Source organism: Tachypleus tridentatus, chromosome 6 (genome assembly GCF_004210375.1).
Source record: "Tachypleus tridentatus isolate NWPU-2018 chromosome 6, ASM421037v1, whole genome shotgun sequence".
Classification (NCBI taxonomy): Eukaryota; Metazoa; Arthropoda; class Merostomata; order Xiphosura; family Limulidae; genus Tachypleus; species Tachypleus tridentatus.
In genome coordinates this window covers 101,497,085-101,523,396 of record NC_134830.1, presented here as the reverse complement: position 1 = coordinate 101,523,396, position 26,312 = coordinate 101,497,085, and the positions used below count along the sequence as shown (strand labels likewise).

The following is a 26,312-nucleotide window of genomic DNA, read 5'->3' as shown; positions in this document are numbered from 1 at the left end:
TCAGTAGTTCGTTATTTTCATTGTCAATGGGGTTAAAAATATCTGGTACAGACTACTATAATATCCCACTTTCAGTGAAATAATGAAACATCTTGAGCTTCTACAGAAAGAAACTTTGGTTATCCAATTCAACGTAATGGTTTTAAAATGTGCTTCCTACACGAGACCGTATTTTTTGGATCAGCAGGACAAGAAAGGCTTACGTGATTAAGCTACGTATTAAAAATTACGTCAAACGGAGCAGTTAAAATCAAATTAGGATTACTAAGGATATTTGAAATTCCACAAATCTCAGTTTAAAACGAAACATAAAAGATACCACATGATTTGGAAAAAAATGAAGCAAATGTTTATATTCTTTTCAATACGAATCGGTCAAGAAACATACTACAATACGATAGTTAAAAAGTTAAAAAATAGCATACCAGGTTGAATGTTACAAGAGAAAATATTTCGTAGATAATTGTAAAGTTATTGTTTTCTATATTTTTTTTGTGGACGCATTTTATTGCTTCTATACTTGTTAAAGGAAAGCTAATTGACACGTTAAGGTCTCATATAAAACCTTTTCAACAAAAAATATCTTTAGTCGCTAACCCTGACAGATTTTGCAGGTTTTATCACTTTGAGTTCTAAGAAACATCTACATAAAAATAATTCAATAGCAGTGATAACATTGCATGAGATTTGTTTTACTTTTGGATGATAAGTTAATAATATCAAAAACAAGTTTGAAAAATATCCACCGAATTGTTTTGAAATAGAGAAGCAATAACATCAATATCCAGAAAAAAACAATACAACTTCCAAATATTATATTGATGAAATAAAGATAATAATTCGTTATTTCTTAAACAAAAATACTGAAAAACACCATTTGAAAATGTACAAAACCGTTAGAAAACTCCAACTGTTTTTAATTTAATAAATCTACATATGTGTCTGTTTGTTTGTTTGTTTTGGATTTCGCGCAAAGCTACTCAAGGGCTATCTGCACTAGCCGTCCTTAATTTAGCAGTGTAAGACTAGAGGGAAGGCTGCTAGTCATCATCACCTACCGCCAACTCTTGGGCTAATCTTTTACCAACGAATAGTGGGATTGACCGTAACATTATAACGCCCCCACGGCTGAAAGGGCAAGCATATTTGGTGTGACCGGGATTCAAACCCGCAACCCTCAGATTACGAGTCGAATGCCTTAACCCACCTGGCCATGCCAGGCCTCTACATAAGTGTAAGTATTTTTTTTTATTACAAGCATCACAATCATATTTTGTGTGCTGTAGTCCACTTTTGATAAAACAAACCTTCCATAAAGTATACACGTTTTCTTTTTTTGTGTGTACATAAAGTTTCAAATATTTAAGTAATGGGTATCTAGGAGTTTTCATACCAGCACTATACTTGATAATCACGATTATTTTCAGTTTTAAAATATGTCTTACCTTTTGATCATCACAGACCGAAGTAGATAAATTATTTGCCTACGCATTCTGCAATATCAACAATATTATTGTAATGAATGTTAGCCTAAAGTTTACGTGTTGGGAAAGCAACAGAGTAAGTTTCTGATGATGTGTCGTAGAAGACGTGTTTGAAAATAATTATATATTTTTGTATTCGACATAAATTCTGATCTATAAAGTGCAGTTTTATAGAAATAATTGTTTCTAAACTATCGCTTCCCGATAGCACTACGACTAGGACATATATATCTCTCGGTTAGGTGGATACGAGATTATATTGCTCTATATATCTCACCACAAAGTACTGTATTTCAATGAGTTCACACATTTTGTTCTTGTTTTAGTACGTAGAAGTACTTCATACGTTTTCAAAACAAAACCTAAATGTGCAAACTCATCGTAAAACAAAATAAATAATGTGATTAACCTCCTCCATCTGTTGATCAGGTATTAATTGCTGTCGGTATTACTTGTTTTAATTAGTACATACGTTTCGTTATTAACCAGTTACTGTCTTATTATGAGATACTAAGTATTGTTAAATTCTAAATTTTGATGTAATACATTTTTATTCTAATCTGCTGTCGCCTAGTGTACTAATTATTCGTCCGATTCTTCTCCATTAGTATTTAAATCAACTTGAATACACAATACACATAAATTTCATACGGATTTCGATACTCATGGTGGTAAAGCATAGATAACCCTTTGTGTAGCTTTGTGCTTAATTCCAAAACAAACAAACGGATGTTACAAATTGCCAAGTCTTCAGAATAATGAGAACTTACAACACAATAATATCAAAGTTAGTACATCATAAACCACCTGTAGATCCAATAGAGAACGAAAATAGAATTCAGAACATCGGTTGTGAATGTGTACTGTAATATACTGTTAATACAAAAACATATCCAAAAGTCAGAACTAAAAAGTATAACAGACAAAAGACTCAGAAGCACTAATCTACTTGTATCCCCCATCCAAGTGGCTTAGGGATATGTCTGAAGGCTCACACCACATAAAACTGGATCCCGATATTCGTGGTGGCAACATGACACATAGCCCATTGTGTGGCTTTGGGCTTAACAACAAACAAAACTTATCTCCAACAGTCCATCATTTGAAAAAGTCCGTGCAATAAAACGGAATAATACTCAATAGGATATAAATCACATATGAGAAATATAAAGATAACACATTCAGCAAAACTAGCAAATGGGCCCGGCAAGGCCAGATAATTAGGGCGCCTGACTCCTAATCTGAGGGTCGCGGGTTCGAATTCCCGTCGTACCAAACATGCTCGCACTTTCAGCCGTAGGGGCGTTATAATGTGATGATTAATCTCACTACTTGTTGGTAGAAGAGTAGCCTAAGAGTCGGCGGTGGGTGGTGATGACTTGCTCTCTTCCCTCTAGTCTTACACTACTAAATTAGAGACGGCTAGCGCAGATAGCCCTCCTGTAGCTCTGCGCCAAATTCAAAACCAAAAATTTCAACGCTCGGCACTTAACATTATATGCGCGAGTTTACTTTTAAAATTACATAAACAAATTAAGTGAAAAATAAATTAACGAAATCAAAATTTTATGCACATTATTTATATAATATGTAACATGTTTCACAATTATCTGTACAAGCTACTTCACAGCCAGATGATCAAATATTTATAGATGACAAAGAGTAAATACAAATAATACATTAAATTTATTCTATTTTTCGAAATGCAGTAGATATATTTTTTCAAATTTAGGGAATCGACAATCCTTGCATTATTACCACTGACTATTATAAACTATAGTTAAAATTATAAAATAATAAATACATGCTACAAGATAATTTATTTGCATATTTTTTACATCAGTAAACTGTAAATTTAACATTTTAGATTACAAAAACATTATATTTTTATATTAGTGTATTTTATGTTGCAATACTCTACATTTTCTAATATATTATTTGATAGTTCGTTTACTTCTGAATTCCACCGCTGATGACTAAGAGTCAAGTTTGAAGGCTTATAACTTTTAGATCTCTACTTTTGGCAAAAACAATGATTGCTCATTGCGTGGCTTTGGGCTTAAAAGCAAGCCAAGCTTCTGTAATTTGGTTTATTTATATGGTTTGAACAATAACTGTTTAAAAATTGATAGGTAGCTAACATATAATTCACACGAGCCATAAACATGGGCTACAAAAGCCACAGAATTTAACATAAATTCAAAACTTTTTTGTATACAATCTAGAAATATAGTATTTGAAACATCATTTGTACTAGACATATCATTTTGGACCATTATGTTAATGATATTATAAATTGCGTTCATATAAACATAATTTTATAAAGTCACAGTATAAAAAATTAAACGATTTAAGAGTACAGTTGTCATATTAATAATATTTGTGGCTCGCAAGACCAGGTGGTTAAGGCGCTCGACTTGTAGTCTGAGGGTTGTGAATTTGAATCTCCGTAACACCAAACATGCTTATCCTTTCAGCTGTGGGGCGTTATAGTATGACGGTCAGTCTAACTCTTCGTTGTTAAAAGAGTAACTCAAGAGTTGGCGGTGGGTGATGATGACTAACTGCCTTCCCTCTAGTCTTACACTGCTAAATTAGGGACAGCTAGCGCAGTTAGCCCTCGTGTAGCTTTGCGCGAAATTCAAAAAACAAACAATAAGATTTGTATAAGCTTATGTTTTCATGGTACATTTACGCCATATTGGCCATTTTTATTTCTCATTGAGCGTTAACCACACTTAATAACAACGGTATGATGTGTTCTGTGCTGCTCTTGGAGTTTTTTCTTCGTCATCGATCGTATTCGGTCTGATGTTCATGGCTACGCACTACTGCTCGACGCCGCAATTTTCGTTGTAACAAGCTTTGATAACGAACGGCAAGGTCATTCTTAAAATGTACATCGTTACGAACTTTTCACAGTCCATCTGCTGCACATTAACATTAAATATTCAAATAGTTTAGTATTTTGAAAACACTCTCCAGTAAATTATTTTGATTTAATAACTTAAGTAACTGGTTATAGGATTATTTGTTTGTTTTTTGAATTTCGCGCAAAGCTACACCAGGGCTATTTACGCTAGCCGTTTCTAATTTAGCAGTGTAAGACTAGAGGGAGAGCAGTTAGTCATCAACACCCACCGCCTACTCTTGGGCTACTCTTTTACCAACGAATAGTGGGATTGACTGAAACATTATAACGCCTCCACAGCTCAAAGGGTGAGCAAGTTTGGTGCGACGGGGATTAGAACCCGCGGCCCTCAGATTACGAGTCGAGTGCCTTAACCACATGGCCATGTCGGGCCTGGTTATAGGAATAAACCACTCTACGAATACACTAGTTTTACACAGTTATACTCTTCGATTATTATATCACTTACGACAAAACAAAGAATAGATTAAAATGATTTTGAAAATATCGAAACAACTATAACAGATATAACGTCGCGGTGGACCGCGGATATTAGAACTATATTTTGGCATTATTTGATTATATAGGTAGTCAGATGTTACTTAAGAATGATTGTTTTTGAAGGATATGCAACACCCAGATAATAAATATGTGTTAAGATTGGAGATTTAAAATTTACAAAACGGGAATTTCTGTTGTAGGTACCGCACATGCTTGATTACATGGCATACTGCCAAGAATAAAACACATTTGTTTAATTCCAAAATCATAAAACTTCTAATATACATACTTAGGAATCCACTGTATTGTTTTCTGAACCTTAAGCAAAAAAAAAAACTCAAATGTAAGCTGCATTGCTACCTTTAATATAATATTGTTGTGCAGAGGCATTATGTCAAAAAATTCATCAAACTTTAAAATATTTGAAAACGAAAAATTCAGAATTAACTTTCACTTAAACATTAACCACTCTAAATAAAGTGTTAACAACCACTGGTGTTAAGCCTGAAATCTTTGAGTCACCACTATGGAAATTAAATATTCCAGTTCTATTATATTTCTTTACTTTAATCAGGCTAAACTTCTAATATTTAAAGAATATTTCAATAGTTTATATTTTTGTACTTCACATTTGATCAGAGCTCAATTTTACTCGGATCTGATGAAGTGTTACAAATATCAGACTTCAGACTTGAAACACCATCATTCTTATATTCTTATTCATTTGTAAAATAATAATATGATAACATTGGTGAAATTACATTTTACCATGTTGGTTGTGAAATGAAGAGGCGGTAAATGAAGAGATAACCAAGACAAAACTATGGTTGAAGCCATATGCAACAACAGTCAATTGATCATTTGATCTTCCACAAAGTTTAGGTACGTGTAAAAAGAAGCTACAAATAAATCAGTGTTCTAGAATCTAGAACATTGCTAAAACAACCACAAACCGTTTAATTAAAAGCGCTTTAGTTTTTTTCGTTATATGCTCGAGAAAAGGCTAATCAAGTAAATACTAATTTTTAAAAAACAGGCAGAAATTAAAAAATAAACCCTTTTTATCACTTTTAGAGAAATAACAATAAATGTTTATGGAGGCAATATACCATGAATAAATAGTTTACAGACAACGCATAATAAACTTAGAGAAGGTCATAATGCTGCACTGTGGCACAGAGGTATGTCTATGGACTTACAACGCAAGAAACTGTTTTTCGATACCCGTGATGGGCAGAGCACAAATAGCTCACTGCTTAATTTTGTGCTTAGCTAAAAAAAAAATAATAAGAAGAAACAAAATAATTTACCTTTTAGCTATGAAAATAGCTTCATCAAAAGGTTACATCAAGGACGTTTGTGTATATGTAAAATATTAAAATCCACAAGCAGTGTTTTATAATACACTATTTGTTTGTTTTTTTAGAATTAAGCACAAAGCTACATAATAAGTTATCTGTGCTCTGTCCACATGATAACTGTGGATTATCAACAAATAGTTGATAATAAAAACGGATATTTGGCGTTGTAAGTCAGCTGTGCCAATGGGGATAATACACAATTAGAATCTTTATCTAGAATGCTCAACAGTTGTAAAAGTCACTCTACATCTTTCAACGTAGTTTCACATCATATTCAAGAGTATGAAAAAGAGTTACTGTGTGCTATATAAATACAAAAACCATGATCATGTTATACTAGTTTACACGGGTCATTAGAAAGCTTGACTCGCAATCTGAGGGTCACCGGTTCGAATTTCCATCATACCAAACATGTTTGCTCTTTCACTCGTGCAGGCGTTATAATGTTCAAGTCAATTCCACTATTCGTTGGTAAAAGAGTAGCCCAAAGTTGGCGGTGGGTGGTGATGACTAGCTGCTTTCCTTCTAGTCTCACTCTGCTAAATTAGGGACTGCTAGCGCAGATAGCTCTTATATAGCTTTGCGCTAAATTCACGAAAGAAAGAAACAAAGAATGCTAGTTTACAATTCAAAAAGAAAGTAACTTTATCTAAAACACTGTTTGTTTGTGAATTCTGTGTAAAGCTGCTCCATGGCTACACGCACTAGCCTTCTATTATGTACACTAGCCTTCTTCCTTTATTCAGCCGTGGGGCAATATGTGACATGTAGTCCTACTATCGTTGGTAAAGAGTCGCTAAAGAGTTGCCCATGGATGAAAGGACGAGTTGACAACAAGTTTCGATCCCGCGACCCGCAGGCTGCGAATCAATCTCCCTAGCCATCAACTAGTTTATGCCAAGCTCAAACAAACTAATACAAGTCTAGAATATTCAAAATAGATTTACACCCAAATTTATTACAGGAAATTCACAAACCATGCTGTAACTTGTACTCCATAAAACACCATAAATCATGTCAAATGCTCGAGCTTCATCATAGGGCTAATTCACTTTACATGCACAACTTTAAACAACCCTTTGGTCACACCTACAGTTATAACAACAGATCATTAGATTGGATAATGTATAAAGGCTTAAGTGATATTTTTATAATTTATTAGTCACTCCATAACAGTAAAAAATATGATTTCGATATCTCCAGTTGGCAGAGCACAGATAGCCCATTTTGTATATTTGACCTTAACAACAGACAAACAAAACGCTACAATAATTATATGAAATTAAGTCTTCTAAAAAGTGGAGGATAAAGGTCGAATAAAATAAAACATAAATTGAAGCAACTTGTTATTTACTGATAACGAACTTTCGAAAAACACAAATAAATTTATAAATGTTAAATTCTTCTACTCGTGCTACAGAGCACAACTAACCAGCATTTCCTTTTCCTTTGAAGAAAATATAACATTCCAGTGTAAAACTTAGTTTAGATTATGATAAATACTATCCTTCACTAGTAAAGATTCTCCATTTATATCTTGATCTGTCGAGTTCCGTGTAAAATATTGATCATTTTTAAGGAGAAATTTAGAATTTATTTCCTTGATATATATCGTCACGTGCCTATCATTAGAAACGTCAGAAGTACAGTAATGAGGATTAAAAATTCATCGTACGAACATCTTAAAGTAAATACAAAATCAACAGGAAAACATTAGAAGAATGACAGAAGTCTCTGAAGTTACTGAAGAAAATCGGAACAAGACGGAGAAACTGACAGAACTAATTATCCGGAAAATTAGGAGAAGAAAAAAAATAAGCTTAAAAAATGTCGTTTTAATGTTGAGAAAGCAAATTAGCGCTGGACAAATTTCAGCGAGAGCTGATTAACTGAATTAGACAACAATGAAGATGGTGTATTGAGAGCAAAATGAATCTCAATCAACACTCGCCAGCCACGAGAGGTTTCCTCGCAAAATTTTAGTCAACTATAAGATAAGGCTGTTATTTAAAAATAAATTAAATAGCGTTGAGTGAATGTAAATAGAAACCGACAGGAACAAAAGATAAAGTTAATAAAGATATTGTTATATTAATGTTATTTTGTGAAATATATTAAACAGATAAATGTTAAATACGTTAAAATAACTATTTTTTTTTTCTAATTTGAGCTGCTTGAGAAATATTACTCGCTTTGCTTTTTTTTTTAATTTCGCGCAAAGCTACTCGAGGGCTACCTGTGCTAGCCGTCTCTAATTTAGCAGTGTAAGACTAGAGAGAAGACACTAGTCATCACCACCCACCGCTAACTCTTGGGCTACTCTTTCACCAACGAATAGTGGGATTGACCGTATCTTATATCGCCCCGACGGCTGAGAGGGTGAGCATATTTGGTGTAAAGGGGATTCGAACCCTCAACCCTAAAATTACGAGTCAAGTGCCTTAACCACCTGGTCATGCCGGGCCGAGAAATATTACAATAAACAGAATATCTGATGCTTTAAGGATTTTCGACAAAATATCACTACAATGGTTAACTGTTCTGAAACCTCGTCCTTTCAAATACTTCTAGAACTGAAGAAATGATGTAAAAAGTAAGGACCGGCATGGCTAAGTGGGTTAAGGGGTTCGACTCGTAATCCGAGGGTCGTGGGTTCGAATCCTGGTCGCACCAAATATACTCGCCCTTTCAGCCGTGGGGGCGTTATAATGTTACTGTCCATCCTACTATTCGTTGGTAAAAGAGTAGCCCAAGAGTTGGCGGTGGGTGGTGACGACTAGTTGCCTTCCCTCTAGTCTTACACTGCTAAATTAGGGACGGCTAGCGCAGATAGCTCTCGTATAGCTTTGCGCGAAATTCAAAAACAAGCAAAACCTTTGCCTCGAACGCTGTTCTGGAATATAGGTGATATTCACATCAACTAATGGAAAAAGAAGGAATGAAACTACCATTAAATACATGAGTGACAAAAAAGTTAGACAGAAGTTAACAATCTTTTAGTGTTAACTAAAATTGTTACCAAATTAACAATTGATTCATGACTACCATGAACCTTAATTTAGGAACAACAACACGAACTGATACTACGTAGTCAATGAAAGAAACCTGGATATTAGAAGTAAACTGGACCAATAGGAAGCTGCTCCAGGTTAATACTTTGCATCTGGGTGTTAATAGTGCTGATCAAGAAATCTACAACTGATACACCTAGGTTAGTTAATTCTTCCGTTAAAGAATTCCTACATTTTAACGACCTAAAGGCTTGATGAAGGACCGTACTATATAATAGTGTTCTTATAATTTGAGGCCAAGACACCTTGGTGGTTGCAAAATGTTTCTATATAAAATAAACCGTAATTTAATGTGAATAAAAACTGTTGCTATTAAGTACATAACATATGGAATCAATTTAGGCAAAATAATAAGTCTTCGAATTTGCAACACTACAATGAAGGGTTCGATTCCCTTCTATGATCACAGCAGATAGCCTGAAGTAGCTTTGCTATGACAAAAACACCGTTCTTTTGTGTTCCGTTCAATTAGTTATCTCTATAAGTGAAGTAAAATAACGCTATGCACCATGCGTGTTTAACACCATGATAAAAGAGTTAATGTGGGATAATCTTTATAACAAGCAACACACTAATATTCATTTTATCGAAGTTGTGCTTAGTATAGATTAGTGACATTTGATGACCTTCCTTTAAAAGGTAATATACAATGTTTATATAATGACATATAATATTCTTTGTTGAAGACTGTCATCACTATTGGACCCAAAAGTCACTGATTATTGAGAAGGATTAAAGTCCAAAAATTACCTAAGTTTCAACTTACTAGTAAACGCATCAAACTGAAGATTTTGGTAAAGTTTCAACTAAATAAAATTATAGTACTATGAAAAGAGTAGGTAATTATAATTTTTTTCATATTATAAAAACTACTTGCATTTCTGTGCATAGTGCAATGTACAGAAATAATGTTCGTGTTATTTTTTATGTATTAAGACCAAACTGATATGATCTGTCTACTGCATTATGTGCTTTTATTAATTAGTCTCATAAAACAAAAGTTCGTAGATCTCTAAATGTGTCGACTGGTAGAAAACAAAAACCATACATTTTATTTCTTTCCAAGCTAACATTTGTTTTACTGTGCATCAGAAAGAATGATTTAGTTCGTTAGTCCTCAGTATGAGTTTTTCAATCATCTTATAATTCATTATACATACAATCCGTGATGACGAGAAAATTCACTTGTGGAGAAGATTAAAAATGTAAAAGTGGCTGGTGACGATGACCGAAGAAGGTCGAAACGTTGTTCGCTCCTATACATAGTGGTTTCTCCACCAATATCAGTCGTTTTTACATATATAATACGTTATACGTACATTTTTTACGTAAAACTATCAAAAAATCATAGTGTTCTAAATGCTTTGTCTGTTAATGTTGAAGTATGTAGCTCTACGAATTATTTATTCAGCATTGACAAGTGTAATAATTCAACTTGGTTGACTACCCATATAATTTTCACTGGTTTTAAAAAGTTTGTCTTGGAGCTAAAAATTAGAGTTCTGCATAAGTATCGGTGAAATGGGTGGCACATAACAAGGAACAAACTTGACTTAATATGTTGAATGGATTATGAACCGATCTTTTGCTTTCTCGAAAAAAAAAGAGGGAATCCTCAAAAGCCGCGACTTTAATTAGATCTCTAATCGGTCAAGAGATGGAGTTAAAGGTTTCTTCTTGAAAAAAAAGAAACAAACTTAGAGCAGTTCTATGAGCCGCTGCAGCTAAAAAGAAAGTTCTTATTTTGTAGATCTGAGTTTGTTTTGAATTTCGCGCAAAGCTGTCCCTAATTAAGCAGTGTAAGACTAGAGGAAAGACAGTTAGTCATCACCACCCACCGCCAACTCTTGGGCTACTCTTTTACCAACGAATAGTGAAATTGACTCTCGCATTCTAACGCCCCCACAGCTGAAAAAACATGTATGTTTGGTGCGACCGGGATTCGAATCCGCGACCCTCAGATTACTAGTCGAGTACCTTAACCCACCTGGCCATGCCGGGTCGTTTGTAGGTCTGAACTTGTTGTTTTCGTGAAAGTTGTCTCACTTAAAGAAATCTAAGTTCGTCTACGAAGATATGAATACGCTTGTTTATCATAATGAAATGGTTAAAAATTTATAATGTGTGAAATATAAATATTTAAAATATTTTACTTTCTGGGACAGTTTATAATAATTCTTTGATGATAAAACCTATACAACAGCACACTCGGTCGTTCTTTGTAAAGGCACTTATTGTAAAGGCAGACCAATAATTGAGAGTTAAACAACTAACCCAAACTGCCATTAAGGAATATTAAATCTAAATGAGTAATATAACATTATATTACTGTAATACTATAATATATATATAATTTTCTTAAATATATCCGTAGAGTTTCTATTCGTATATCACAATAAGTTTCTGAGTGTAATTTTCCACTAACGTAAGCTACATAAAACAAACATAATTAATTAGCAAAATAACAAATTAACAGTGTCTATAGTACAACGAGAGCATTAATTCTATATTTGTCTTCACTTAACAGTTTCTAGTTATAATTTACTTCAATTCAGAAAAACATAAAATATAGTGTATTGTCTCAAACTATACTTATTACTACAATGTCTACTTATTTGATAGATAAAAGACTAGAAACTCACAACGTCAACAAATAAGTCTCCAATCTTCTGTTTGCTATCCCAGTAAGAAATTCTTTGGCGAACAGACTCCAAAAAACTCTCATGATGCATGAGAATTTCTGGTATTTTGTAAAAAATTTCATCCACCAGGTTTTTCTCAACTAGGGCTGCATTTTCTGTTCTTTCTAAAGGTTTCTTGTATTTCTGAAATAGCAGTCAACAAACAGTTACTGTATGTTAACAATGATATAACAACATAATTACTATGATTATGTAATATAAAATCTATATATCTCCTTTATTTCATTAACACAAGCGGTTTATGTTTTGATAAAACTAACTTGATTCCTGTTCCTAATTAGTTTAGAGCTTCAACAAAAAATGTTGACACGAAAAAAATTATTTGAAATACTTTGAGAATTTAATTGAAAATATTCTGAACTACAATTATGTTTGTTTCTTTAAACTCAAAGGTACAGAATGAGTTATAACCACTCAAATTTAACGCTGAACTGTTGAAAGGCATAAGAGTATGAAAGAGATAGTATGAATAATTGCCTTTTAAGTATTAAGACCTCAACTAAACTGACATGATCTGTCTAAACCATAACACACAGCAATAGCTAGACTTCTCATCAGCGAACTAAACTAGTATTTTTAAAACCCACAACAACCAACAGTATTTGTATTCACTGATTTAAGGGGTAAAATGCAATACCTATTATTTTTAATTAACAGGTAGCTGCTTGATTTAACACATAGAATATATTACATTTATAATTGTGAACTGAAATTTGTTAGGCTGTTTTAAATAAGCAATTCATTTGGCTTAAAACTAGCTAATAGATTTAAACTAAATTTCAGTTACATTAAAACTGTTTCGTATATTTATTAAACAATTTACACACATATCTACACTGTCGTCATATGGTAAAGTACTAACTACATGTATATTACAATAATTCTCTGTAAAGGTTAATCACTCAGTTGTTATTGATTCACACACTTCTATAAACTATAATGACTTACATTCTTTTTTCGATACATCAATCTAATACGAAAATAATGATGATTTGAACAGTGCTACCCACGTTCAAAATTGTGATATAAGATTTAAACTATAATACTTATAGTAGGCATATATTACGCCAGGAAGTCGCTATCAAAATACATAAAAACTATCTAGCACTAACTTCCGGTCATAGAAACTGCTTACATAGATCAGAATTTAAAATCAACATACTTGTTAACATACCGAATTATAAATGTGCAATATCTCTTTAATAGAAATATGTATAGCTTAAAATGAAAAAAATAATAAACGTAAGTATATGATATATATTCAACACTTTAAACGACACTGTTCATGAAATTAAAGAAAATATGTTACTTGCAAAACACCTAAAAATACTTGACTATTTCTTGTGCTATTGCCGATTCTGTGTCATTTAATTAATGTTACTTACATTTACTAAAATCTGTAGGGACTCTACGTAGGATACTTCGGTGTCGTAGATTTCTCCCACCACATGAGTTCTGGTGTCCTGCACGAAAAGTTGATAAGAACCTTTATTAATGTCACACCACCGACCTGAAACTTTCTATTTTATGTCGTTTCATGATATATTTCTTAATCATTCATATAAATGAAACATTTAACAGTTATACATAACAAATGCTAGGATGTACTTTTAAGGGTATCTTTTTTATTTTCACCAAAATTAATTCTATTAAGATCAATGTTATTGGATATCTTTAACAAATATCGAGTCAGTTTGTTGGAGTATTGCTTCAATGCTTTGCATAGAGCATCCTTGACCACCCAAAACTTTGATTTCTACACGTTTATTATACAGTGTTTCAGTCCTGTGTTCCATGGTTGGATACACTCTATCACTAGTGCCGCATCAAGACGATCGTAGGGCCTAGGTACTTTCTGTTCTTAGGCCCTACCAGCCGTACAAGTTAAACCAAAGGTTAGATAAATTATAGATATATGAATTATAAATTCTGGTTTGAAATTTAAGTATTTATATGCATATAATATATACTTGCTATTTATGTGTGTTAATACACTGTAATTAAATATCGGATGTGTGCTTATGTGAATGTGAGTACACAAACTAATGCGTATATACCAAAATATATCGTGTAACTTAAAGGTATAACAAAGCTTTCAAAGTAAAATGTGTGTTTTTATGCTTATTATTATTCGGTTTTCTAAGATTAACTTTTAAGGAAAATTATCATGGACCCATGGTTTTCATAGGCCCTCAAACTTTCGTAGGCCCTAGGCATTGTGCTTAACAAATAATTCGTCCCTGTCTATCACTAATGTCCATAATAATACTTTCTGAACTTTCCAGTATTACGAACTTTATACTGGTGTGATTCTTTCTGATTGGTTAAATGATAAACAATTACAGTATGCGTTATTAATATGTAACTTTAGTATAGTTATATGAATCTAAAAAGACAGTTACTCAAAACAAATGAGAAAGAAATAGTATTAAATTAATAAAAAATAAATAGTAAACTAAAAAAACTGTATTTTGGATGGAGGAAAAAATTTATTCAGAAGAATTAAGCTATTGATTGAATAAAATAAAATGTAGTTAATTATTTTACTAGATAAAAATACAATTAACAAATATTCATGTAATTTCTTCACTTCAGTATTATGTTACGTAATGCATAATGATAGGAAGTATTGTGACCAATATTTTATAAGTTGAATATACCATAAGTACATTGAAGATAGATCAGTAAATTTAATGATCGCAACACGGTTTAAAATATTCAAGCAATTAAATATTAATATTTATTTTGGATAACATTTAAAACTGTCTAAGGAGATACATCTATCATTGATTGAGAAAGGGTAAAACTAATTTACTGAGAAAACTTTAAAAAAACTGAACTAAATGACTTGACAGCAGCTGGCTAAGAAAAATCATCTGATTTAGTTGTAAATTGTTTTATCGTCTGGGTGTCCATTATTAAAATGTTAGTACGTTCCCGGACTCGCAAGATTTCTATATGCAAAAGAAACTCCTACTTTTACTTCAAAATACTAACTTGGTAAACTCTTCTCACAAGGATATGACAAAAACAAACCACAGAAATGATGCTGTTTTAACTTGAAATCAATTGCTTAAAGTTTGAACGCAAAAATTCATTATTCTCTAGTATGACTCCTAATATGATATAAAAAAAAACATTTGCATAAAAATTTCATATATTTACTAGAATCTACCTAACTAAAGTTTAATTACTTACAAGAACTTGCAGTACAAGAAGTTATGGAAATATTTTGCAAATAATAAAATGAAAAGAAGTAAAAAAAGAGAGAAATAATGAAACCATAGTTTGATCTTTATTCAAGACTAAAGTGCTAGTTTTAACTTAGCTGGGGCATTTTCCTTGCACTATTCAGCTTCTGTATTTTTAGTTACTCGTAGTTTAGCTTTTGCGGCAGAAGAACATATTGAAAGCAATACCAGACCTAGGTGTTAGTGCGGTATCCAATAATCCTCAGTGTCACCGAGTTAACAATAACTCAAGTACAAGTTTAAAGGAGAAAAACCTCCAATCCATGCTAGCTTGTACACGTCTTTCTTCCACTCCTACAAATGAGTGTCACATTATTCAACTAGCGTATGACACAGAAACAAGGCTAAACATTCAAAATTCCTATTAAACAACTGTTGTGTTGAGGCTTTTCTGTTATGTTTAATTTCGCGAAAACCTCTACTCAAGTGCTATCTGCGCCAGCCCTCCATAATTTTGAAGTGATAGACTAGAGAGAAGACAACTATTTAACATCACCCCCTGCTAGCTTTTGTTATCAGCAAATAATGGAAGTGGCTACCACATTATAACGTTCTCACGGTTTTCGATCTTGCGACCCCTCAGATGCGAAACGTGTTCCATATCAACCAGGTAATTTCAGGCCTGTTCTGGTACGGAACATAAATGATCTTTATACAAGAATATCATTAACTACGCGCATAACACATTTATTAAAATTTAGAAAATCTACTAGAACATAACTAAATAAAAATATATTTCTTACTAATTGCATAACGGTAAAATGTGGCAGTTTCTTGACTTTATAAAATATTTTTCATAAAGCAAAACATAACCACGCATTCTCTGAACTGATAAGCTTTCTGTCAACTTTTAATGAACAAATAAATATGAGTTGTTCCATCGGGTCATAACAAGAGTCGTACAAATATCCTAGAATAAAAATAGATAAACAAGTAACGATGTACTAGCAGATACAAAATCGGATAAACAAATCCTGATGTGAGCATATTTATAATATCCTGTTAAAGAAATTAGTTCCACCAAAGAACAAACACATATTTACAATGTTATGTAATTTGTTATTCATTACATCTTCTATGTCTCGTAGTTTATCGTTATAGCGATAAGTCTGAAGTGCAAGTGTATTTAAACGCAGACCTTACAATTACATTTGATACAAATCTGTTATATTTGCTTCAGCTAGTTCATCCGAAAAACTTAAGACTCCAATCCAATGAAGTGAAATGAAGTTTAATATCCGACACTTCGAATAAACAAACTGCAATAGGTCTATACGATTAACTAAAGTCTGTTCGTATCTTGACAGTCAGATACCACATTTCGAAATGTTCTTAACATTCATCGAATCATTATGTACTAAATTTTTTCTTTTATTTACAGGCAGCCTGTAGACACATATTTAATTTTCAGTAAATTTATAAATTAATTTAGAAATAAAAAAATCATGGATGAACCATACTGCTTTTTGTTCCATATAACGTTTCTACAATTTCTTCATTACATTTGTCAAATTACACAAATATTAATTATTGAAGAGGAATGCCCATTTTCGGTTATCGCGATACATTGTCGATAAAAGTTTACCATGAGCACCAACTATTTGATTACTCTTACAACAAGTAGGCAGTAGACAAAGCTATTGTAACTCAGTGAATTTGCTAGTAATCGATTTCACATTGTTACTTTCCTCCTACGTATCTTGCGTAATTCAAATGAATATCAAGAGAATTTAGTCAACTATAGCTTTCTTCTGTAACAAATACATCAGGTTAATTCCCTTGGTATATCTCATCTGTATACAGGCAGCCTCAAATGAAAACGAACCTGTTATGTTTACATTCATTAATTGGTACTGTTACGTAGTGGCTTATATCTAACATAATACATTATTCAAACAGATGGGATTCTTTCTGTACATCGTCAAACCTGCCAATACCTTTGGGTTTTGCAAACTTTAACAACACTGAAAGGCTTGAATAACTCGTTTAAATGAATGACAAAGAGAATCATTATAGTGCATACGTACAGTACGCACCACTATTGGATACATTTTTGTAATACGTTTTTGTAGTTAAGATAAATGGTTTGTACTTTACGCTTCATTATTGACGTCACCAGCTGATTTGTTTAAAATAATGATGTTATATTCTTACATGTACAGTAATGGGCATCACCATATATTAAGGTAGTTTAGTGGGAAAATAGGAAAAATGAAGATTATGGTGACTTGGAAATTCCACAGCAACTCACATCGTTTGTAATTTGTAAAAGTCTCAAAGAGAAAAATATACTTGCATAACTCACCGTTCATAAATGTATGTTTGTCCGTCCAGCAGAATTCATGCATTTTGCCATTTCAGCCACATATTTTGGATTATATACAAATTTAATAACTTTAAATAACTTTAATCTATTAGGTCATCCCATAATGTCCGACAATTTAATACAGAAAGTGTATTATTAGTTCTGTCTTTGTCGAAGGCTTTTTAGTCATTAAAGTAGTAGGACATGTATAACAATGTTCATACATATAAAAGAAACTAACCCAACTCCACTTTTTCAGATCATTAATCAAATAAACTCTTATGAAGATGGATGTGTCTGAGGAGCACATTAGGCATATAATGCTGTATGAGTTTAAAAAAGGCAATAGTGCAACAGAAACTACACGAAACATTCAAGGTGTTCATGGTGCGAAGTATCTCAATGAAAAAACATGTCGAAGGTGTTTTCAGAAGTTCAGATCAGGTGACTACAGCTTAAGTGATGCGCCACCTTCAGGTCGTCCTGTTGAGTTTAATGATGACTTGCTGCTGGCTGCATTTGATGAAGATTGTGCTGTAACAGTTGAAGAACTAGCACAGAAGTTTGGTTCAACTCATTCAACAGTTTATTGTGATCTGCAACAGTTTGGAAAGGTGTCAAAACTTGAAAAAATGGATCCTCCATGATTTGACAGAAGCTAACTTTAGAGCAAGAGCGGACACTTGCACTTCTCTGCACTCTCGTGAATGTAACTCACCTTTTTTGGACAGGTTAGTGACTGGAGATGAAAAATGGATATTTTATAAAAATGTTAAGCATCGCAGACAATGGCTCAGTGCAGGTAAACTGGTTAAAACACAGTCAAAAATGTACTTTCACCCAAGGAAAGTCTTGTTAAGCGTGTGATGGAACACTATTGGTGTGATCCACTTTGAGTTGCTGCCACTCCATGTAACCATTATATCAGACTTCTATTGTGAACAGTTAGAGTGCTTGAATTTTGCACTGAAAGAAAGAGAGGCCTGCTTTGCTTAATCGCAAAGATTGTGTTACACCAGGATAATGCACGGTTCCATACAGCAAGGATCGCATCTGCAAATATTGAAGAGCTAGACTGGGAAAAACTTCCACATCCTCCTTGTTCTCCAGACTTTGCCCCATCTGATTATCATTTATTCCGAAGTTTGGAGAACCATCTTGATGGAAAAGAGCTTGGAACACATGAATATGTCAAAACAACCCTCTATCCATTCCTTTCCTCCAAACCCCAAGAATTTTATAGAAGTGGCATTCAGAAGCTTGTGAATCGTTAGCAGGAAGTAATTAATAATAATGGAACATACGTTATTGATTAAATAACATTAAAAGCTTTTGAAATACTTTATATTTTTCCGAACCTGAAATCGGACTTTACTTAAGGGATGACCTGATAGATATTTCTCCTTGAACCTTCATCTGCTTTATGTCCAATTTCTGTTAGAATTTTATAAAGTTTGTTCTTAATGTTTCAGTGGGACTGGTAATGAAGGACTGCCGCTGAACGTGACAATTAGATCATTGTTGTTTCATAAGTTTTGGCAGAACTACGTACTTGAATTGAAAAGTTTTGGACTGGAACTATGGATGATGGGTAATGAACTATTGTTTCACAGTATTCCTCAATCGCACTGTTCTTTGAAACATTTTGTAATCATGTTTTGTCAAAGAAATAATTTTGCAACTTACGTTTTGATATTTTCAACTTGTAGTGTTGTGATAGTGATAAAAAGTTGTGGGATAAATTATGACGAAAAATTATTTTATTGAAAATAAACAACTAAATCATTTTCGGCTCCTAGTGACGTCACAAAAAGATTGAATACAGTAACTATGACACAACCCGTAAAAGAAATCAAAAGCACGTAATAAGCACATACAGTGTCGTCAAAGTAGAAAAATACAATGAATAATTCCAAAATGTTGTCATAGAGAAGGCAAAGATGCTTGAGGCATGATCCAAACAATCTGAGGAGAACAGCAAGGAAGGAAAAGTAGAATATTTTAAAGGTGGAAAAATTATGTTTCTGGCTTGCACGAAGAAAATAAGAGATCAATAGAAGAAATGCACTATACACACAACTAAAATTACTTGGTAGAACATGTAAAGTCTAATTACATCTCATCATAGTTACATTGTGGTATCATATATAATGTGATGTATTGAATGTTAAGTAGAAAACGTTATGTTATAAATTACAAAGATATATTTCCTTTTTGCATCTAAATGTGGTAAAATTAGTTACAAAATTATTGAATTTTACATTGAAAATTCCAAACGAAAGCAGTTACCAAATAGGATATTTGACGATGATTATGTTTTAAGTCATTATATCTAGATGTTTTTGTTCCGTTTAAAAGAATTAATTTATATTCGTTAATCGTGTTTATGATAGACAAAAAAACAACACAAAATCATGCAGGATTTAAAAAGATGGTAAATTACGTATATAAACGATTAACTCGAGCAACCTGACAAGTGAAGTTTGTTATATGAAGTCAGACTCTCCTGTTAAAGTAACCTTTGGTTTATCAGGGTTTTAAGGAATCTAACTTACACCGAGTTTTAAGTTATTAAGCGGATTAAACAAAAATTAATATTACATTAAAATATTTTGATTCACTTACAAAAGGTTTATCATAACTGTTAATAAAATTTTTATAACACCTTTTGTAGTTTCAATATTTCGAATAAGTTAGCATTTTAATCTAGCCTTTTTGATGATAAAACTATTATCGAAATCAATCAGCTGCTGAGTTGACCCTTGCCGAGATGCAGCGGGTGAGAGGTACCACGGCTTCTGATTGAAGGGGGGCTGTTCAATTCAGTTCAACATGGAGCTTGGTATGTATATTTTCACAAAAGTTGACAGACTATCTGTAAACGTCATAAATCTTTCATATAAAAATGTCATACGTTTTGTAAAGTGTTTTAATACACTAAAAAAAAAAGATTTGCTCCTGAATAAATCAAATACTTTGTTACTTGTCCACGTAGAAAGTAAGTTTCATGATAAGATTATAATGCTTTTCTTATCTTAAAATCTCAAACTTCATTTGCATAATCTCTAAAATGATTGTTTTCAGTAAAACATTGTATTTTGATTTTCTCTACCCTAACTGTATATGTTATCAAAACTGTATCAAAATGATTGATTTCGTAACCACCAAAAATGTCGAAACAAATTTAAATTAACATTTTTTCTTTCCCCAATGACTCCAAATTGTAAGATGAAACTATATTTGTTTATCCTAAATAGACTTAAAATCGTAACAGTATACATTTGTTTACAACTAAATTTTATTGTATATTGAACTTTGAACCGTATCTAACAACTATTCGTGCTATATAAGTTGTAACTCACTTAGTGAAGTGCTTAGAGGCATGAAAAGGATATCCATGTATCATGCATGCTTATGTTTTTGTCTCTAATACTCCCTATATCTTTCATGCATATTTGTATAATTTCACGCATACTGTAGCATTATTTGTAGCACCCAGAATATCTGTACTCTAGAGCTGATTCTGGTCTGCTGGAGCAACTAATAAATAATTTATTGTTCCAAAAAATGTTTGTTTGTTATTATTATTTTTACTTTTAACATTACTAAGGTTCATTAACAGATATTCTAGAATTTGGTATTACTTTTTCGCAGAAATGTCTTTTGCGTAATTATTTTGATACTCCAACTTCATTTACCAGTACGTTGAAATACGTTTACATTAACACCTGTTATCTTATATACAGAGTGAAACTCATTCACTGATAAAACGTTAAAAGCTTATTTAAAATATATTGAATACTTAACTTACTATTGAAGTATTTAGATATCTTTAAACGTTGTTGCATCATAAAATGCTAAACTTTAAAAAAGTATTCTACGAATTACATAACTAAATTCAACAATAAAAAACATCTTGGCAACATTCACAATGTTTGAGTACTACATGATTGTCATCTAAATAATGGAACGTTGAAGTGAAAGTAGAAGCTAAATGTACAACCGAAGAAGCGGAGGGGCGCTGCCAGATTATTGCACTAGTACAAACTATACACAGAGCTGTGTGTAGTCTAGTGGTTGGTATTTAGACCTGTGTACTTCAGTTCCAAGATGCGAGAAGAGATACTTCGTTGAACGCGATCCACCTTTAGGCTGTCGAAACCAATCCTACTTATTCGGTTAATGGTAACCTCATAGGCGGCTGGTGTTTCTATCTTGGTGCCCTTCCTCTATTTATCAGTTCAAATTAGGCTTGGGCCCTGGAGTCTGACTTGGCTGCATGACACATGTGTTACAAAGTGCCATTCGTGTTGAAAACACTAAACACCAGAAACTTTATACAAACCTTATTCATTCCACCTATCACATTTTAGTATATTTTTTAAAGTACAGTTTAAAATATATTATCAATGAAAATTTTGGGGAATTTAATGGACAGTCTTTTCCGAAGTTCTTAAAAGTACGCTAAAAAATTCTGATAGTTTTTATGATACTTAGCTTAGGTTTAAAAATAAAGAGCTATGATGTTGAACAATAAAAAAAATCTTGCTTCCAAATTATTAATATTTGTATAGGATAAAAAACAACAACAATACCCCAGAGCAACAAATACGCCTCCTAAGTCCAATTAACAATGAACAAATGACATTATAATGTAACAAATTATAAATACTTATATTGGATAAAAACAACAACAATACCCCAGAGCAACAAACACGCCTCCTAAATCTACTCACTATCCAATTAACAATGAACAAATAACTCATTGTAATGTACCAAATTATAAATATCCATAAGAATAAAAAACAACAACAAAACCCCAGAGCAACAAATGTGCCTTCTAAATCCAATCATTATCCAATTAACAATGAACAAATGACTCGTTGTAATGTACCTGGTGAAAAGTTAATAACGTCAAAACCGTTAACATCCTAAAGAAATAATGTTATGAGAGAAAATATTGATATAATAAATCACAATCTAAGGTAATAGACGAAAGTTTATGTAACTACAATACGAATATTTCCTTTAGGAATATTTAGAAATCTATGTTCATGATCTGCAGCGAATATTAAATTCATAAAAAAACTTTCTTGTCCAATATAGAATTATTGTAGTTTGCCTATTACGCGTAATAATTTCCAATGGCAGAGTGGTATGTATGAATACTTATAACACTAGAAGCGAGGTTTCGATACCCGTGGGCAATTACAGCTAACCCGTTGTGTAGCGTTTTGCTTAATTATTAACCAACAAACACGCATAATTAAGACTCTTCATTAATAATTGTAATTATTGTAGAATTTTAGCAGCTTTTCTGGTTGAACTTATTACAAAAAATGGACATAGATAATACACTTACAATAATAAAAAATATTAATAGAAACATGTTGGTCTTGGTTTCTTCTATAAAAACGTAAAGAAATAAATTTGTTTATAAATAATGTAACTAATTATATTATGTATGTAGAATTATACACAGATCTTTCTCTACAGTAAAGGCCTGGCATGGCCTAGCGCGTTAAGGCGTAATCTGAGGGTCGCGTGTTCGCGCCCGAGTCGCGCCAAACATGCTCGCCCTCCCAGCCGTGGGGGCGTTATAATGTGACGGTCAATCCCACTATTCGTTAGTAAAAGAGTAGCCCAAGAGTTGGCGGTGGGTGGTGATGACTAGCTGCCTTCCCTCTGGTCTTACACTGCTAAATTAGGGACGGCTGGCACAGATAGCCCTCGAGTAGCTTTGTGCGAAATTCCAAAACAAACAAACTCTACAGTAAAATCATTTTATTTAGGAGCTATCGGTTTTCTTTCCGAAGCTTTCTTCGTTGGTTACTCGAAGTTTTATCGATCAATCCATTGTTGCCCGATGAAGGCTTCAGGAAGAGGACCGAAAACTACACCCCACCAAAAAAAAACGTGTTTTAACCTAGAGAAATGTCCGCGTGTACTTCCACAAAGGAATTTACTTAAGTTATGAGTCCTAAGAACAAATTATATTTCATATTTATGCAAATAATTATAATTATATCCCTCTAAACGTAACAGTAAACTTCCTGGTCGATAGACAAAATGCTTCATATTAAGCGTGAACTATTTATTTATTATTTTATTCTCCAAAAAGGCTTTTCGCGTTTTTACCACTCTCGTAAAACTACGACCACCTACATGGCAAAATCTTTATAATGCGATTCAAAGCCAAATACTGAAAAACAATTCATTCAAAACTATTACATAAGTCTTACTCACTTGTAGACCTTTACTGTGAACAAATATTAAACTCCAATTGAAGCCAACTCATAGCTTAATGGGCCCAGCATGGGAAGGTAGCTAAAGCGTTCGAGAAGTAATCTGAGGGCTCAGAGTTCGAATCACAGCTTACCAAACAGGCTTACCCGTTCAACCGTGGGAACGTTATAATGTGACGTCAATCTCACTAGGGTGGTGATAATTAGATGCCTTCTCTCTTGTCTCACACTGTTAAATAAGGATGACTAGTGCAGATACCTCTTGTAGCTTTGCGCAAAATTTAAAGAAACAGTCAAATAGAACTTAATGTTATCACAAGATTTAGCGCACTTTTAGTGGAGTAAGGTCATGTTTTTTTATCATAAACAATCTATAATTCCATGGATAATTACAATCACGTGTTCATAAATTATCAAAATCGAACCCCCTCTCTCTATTGACAGGATATGTTAAAATATAAAGAGGTAGCAAGAATATTTATTTGAAATGTGTCATTTTTTACAACTCTGTGCAAGATTACATGGTGTGTTGCAGGTCAATACTTATCTGTATCGCTGTTCCATTATTCCCCAAATTTAAGCAATGAAATTTATCAAAAATAAGCTCCATACAAATTGTCTGTGCTTATGTAACCTTTGATAATGTAAAGCTAGTTCAACTCATAGTGTTTTCCCTAACAACGTCTGCCTCTTCTGGCTCGGCATAGCCAGGTGATTAAGGCACTCGACTCGTAATCTGAGGATCGCGGTTTCAAATTCCCATCGTACTAAACATGCTCCCACTTTCAGCCGTGGGGGCATTATAATGTTACGATCAATCCCACTATTCGTTGGTAAAAGAGCAGCTCAAGAGTTGGCAGTGGGTGGTGATGACTAGGTGCCTTCCCTCTAGTCTTACACTGCTAAATTAGGGACGACTAGCGCAGATTGCCCTTGTGTAGCTTTGCGCGAAATTCAAAATAAACCAAACGAAACTGCCTTTTCCAAACTCTGATTAAGCAGTCTTTTAATCAACACTTCAAACGATAACATCTGGGATGTTGTACATAAAGGCAGGTAGTTAATGACTCAGTCAACAAGTTAAAATGTTTTTCGCTGTTATTTATTTTATCTCACAAACTAACTAGTTTGTGATCTTAAATGTCTTAAACATAATTTATATCTGAAGAGGACTAATAAAAGAGCTTATTCGACAAAACAAAATTTTATTAACGATAAACAATAGTTATACTCTTATATATGTAGTTTTATCAGCTTATGATATTAGATTTTAAACATGCTGGGACACTAACAACAACCTGAGAATACTAAATTTGTGATCTTAATTTTATAGATAACTGTATTAAAAAGCATTCGCTCTTATGTATTATTTATAAAAACGGATAAGTAGGAAAATATCTACTGTATTAAAATGATGTTGTTGGTGTTTTTTTCAACTTCATCACAATCAAATATTTCTCGCTGATAACTTACTTAAGCATAACAAACAAAAGTATCTGATGGTAAAAGTTTAATCTATCGATTTTAAACTATTTCATACACTTTGAATAGGACAATTGAGTTCTGCTCTGAATTTTACTCAGAGCCAAAGTTTAGAGCCACAATGACGTCCACCGCGAAAATTAATTGTTGAGCCTTTCAGTCATGCTACGATTCACTCAACATTAACATACTGTAAATTTACATTTTTATCATATTTCGAAAACAAAATGATATTATGATTTCTTCCTAACATTTTAGTGTAGAATATCCTGCTTCCTAACATTTTAGTGTAGAATATCCTGCTTCCTAACAGTTTAGTGTAGAATATCCTGCTTCCTAACAGTTTAGTGTACAATATCCTGCTTCCTAACAGTATAGTGTACAATATCCTGCTTCCTAACATTTTAGTGTAGAATATCTTGCTTCCTAACAGTTTAGTGTAGAATATCCTGCTTCCTAACAGTATAGTGTACAATATCCTGCTTCCTAACAGTTTAGTGTACAATATCCTGCTTCCTAACAGTTTAGTGTACAATATCCTGCTTCCTAACAGTATAGTGTACAATATCCTGCTTCCTAACATTTTAGTGTAGAATATCTTGCTTCCTAACAGTTTAGTGTAGAATATCCTGCTTCCTAACAGTATAGTGTACAATATCCTGCTTCCTAACAGTTTAGTGTACAATATCCTGCTTCCTAACAGTTTAGTGTACAATATCCTGCTTCCTAACAGTATAGTGTACAATATCCTGCTTCCTAACATTTTAGTATAGAATATCCTGCTTCCTAACAGTATAGTGTACAATATCCTGCTTCCTAACATTTTAGTATAGAATATCCTGCTTCCTAACAGTATAGTGTACAATATCCTGCTTCCTAACAGTTTAGTGTACAATATCCTGCTTCCTAACAGTATAGTGTACAATATCCTGCTTGAGAAATCAAATCAACATTATTCATACCTGTTCTCCCATCATTTCAGAAACGAATGTTGAGATT

General features: G+C 32.9%; 1 protein-coding gene across 4 annotated transcripts in view; it reads right to left on the bottom strand.

Moving 5' to 3' along the window:
• The window catches only part of LOC143253190 (rho guanine nucleotide exchange factor 17), a 164,886-nt gene that overhangs the window by 78,226 nt on the left and 60,348 nt on the right, over positions 1-26,312 (bottom strand). For all 4 annotated transcript variants that reach the window (XR_013029440.1, XM_076506623.1, XM_076506622.1 and 1 more), the window contains exons 2-3: positions 13,416-13,493; positions 11,971-12,153 (exon numbers count right to left, since the gene is read on the bottom strand). Coding sequence is in view for 3 of the 4 variants with exons in the window: in XM_076506622.1 (XP_076362737.1) it covers positions 11,971-12,153; positions 13,416-13,493 (261 nt within the window). In the remaining variant the exon portion in view is untranslated. The remainder of the gene's footprint in view (positions 1-11,970; positions 12,154-13,415; positions 13,494-26,312) is intronic.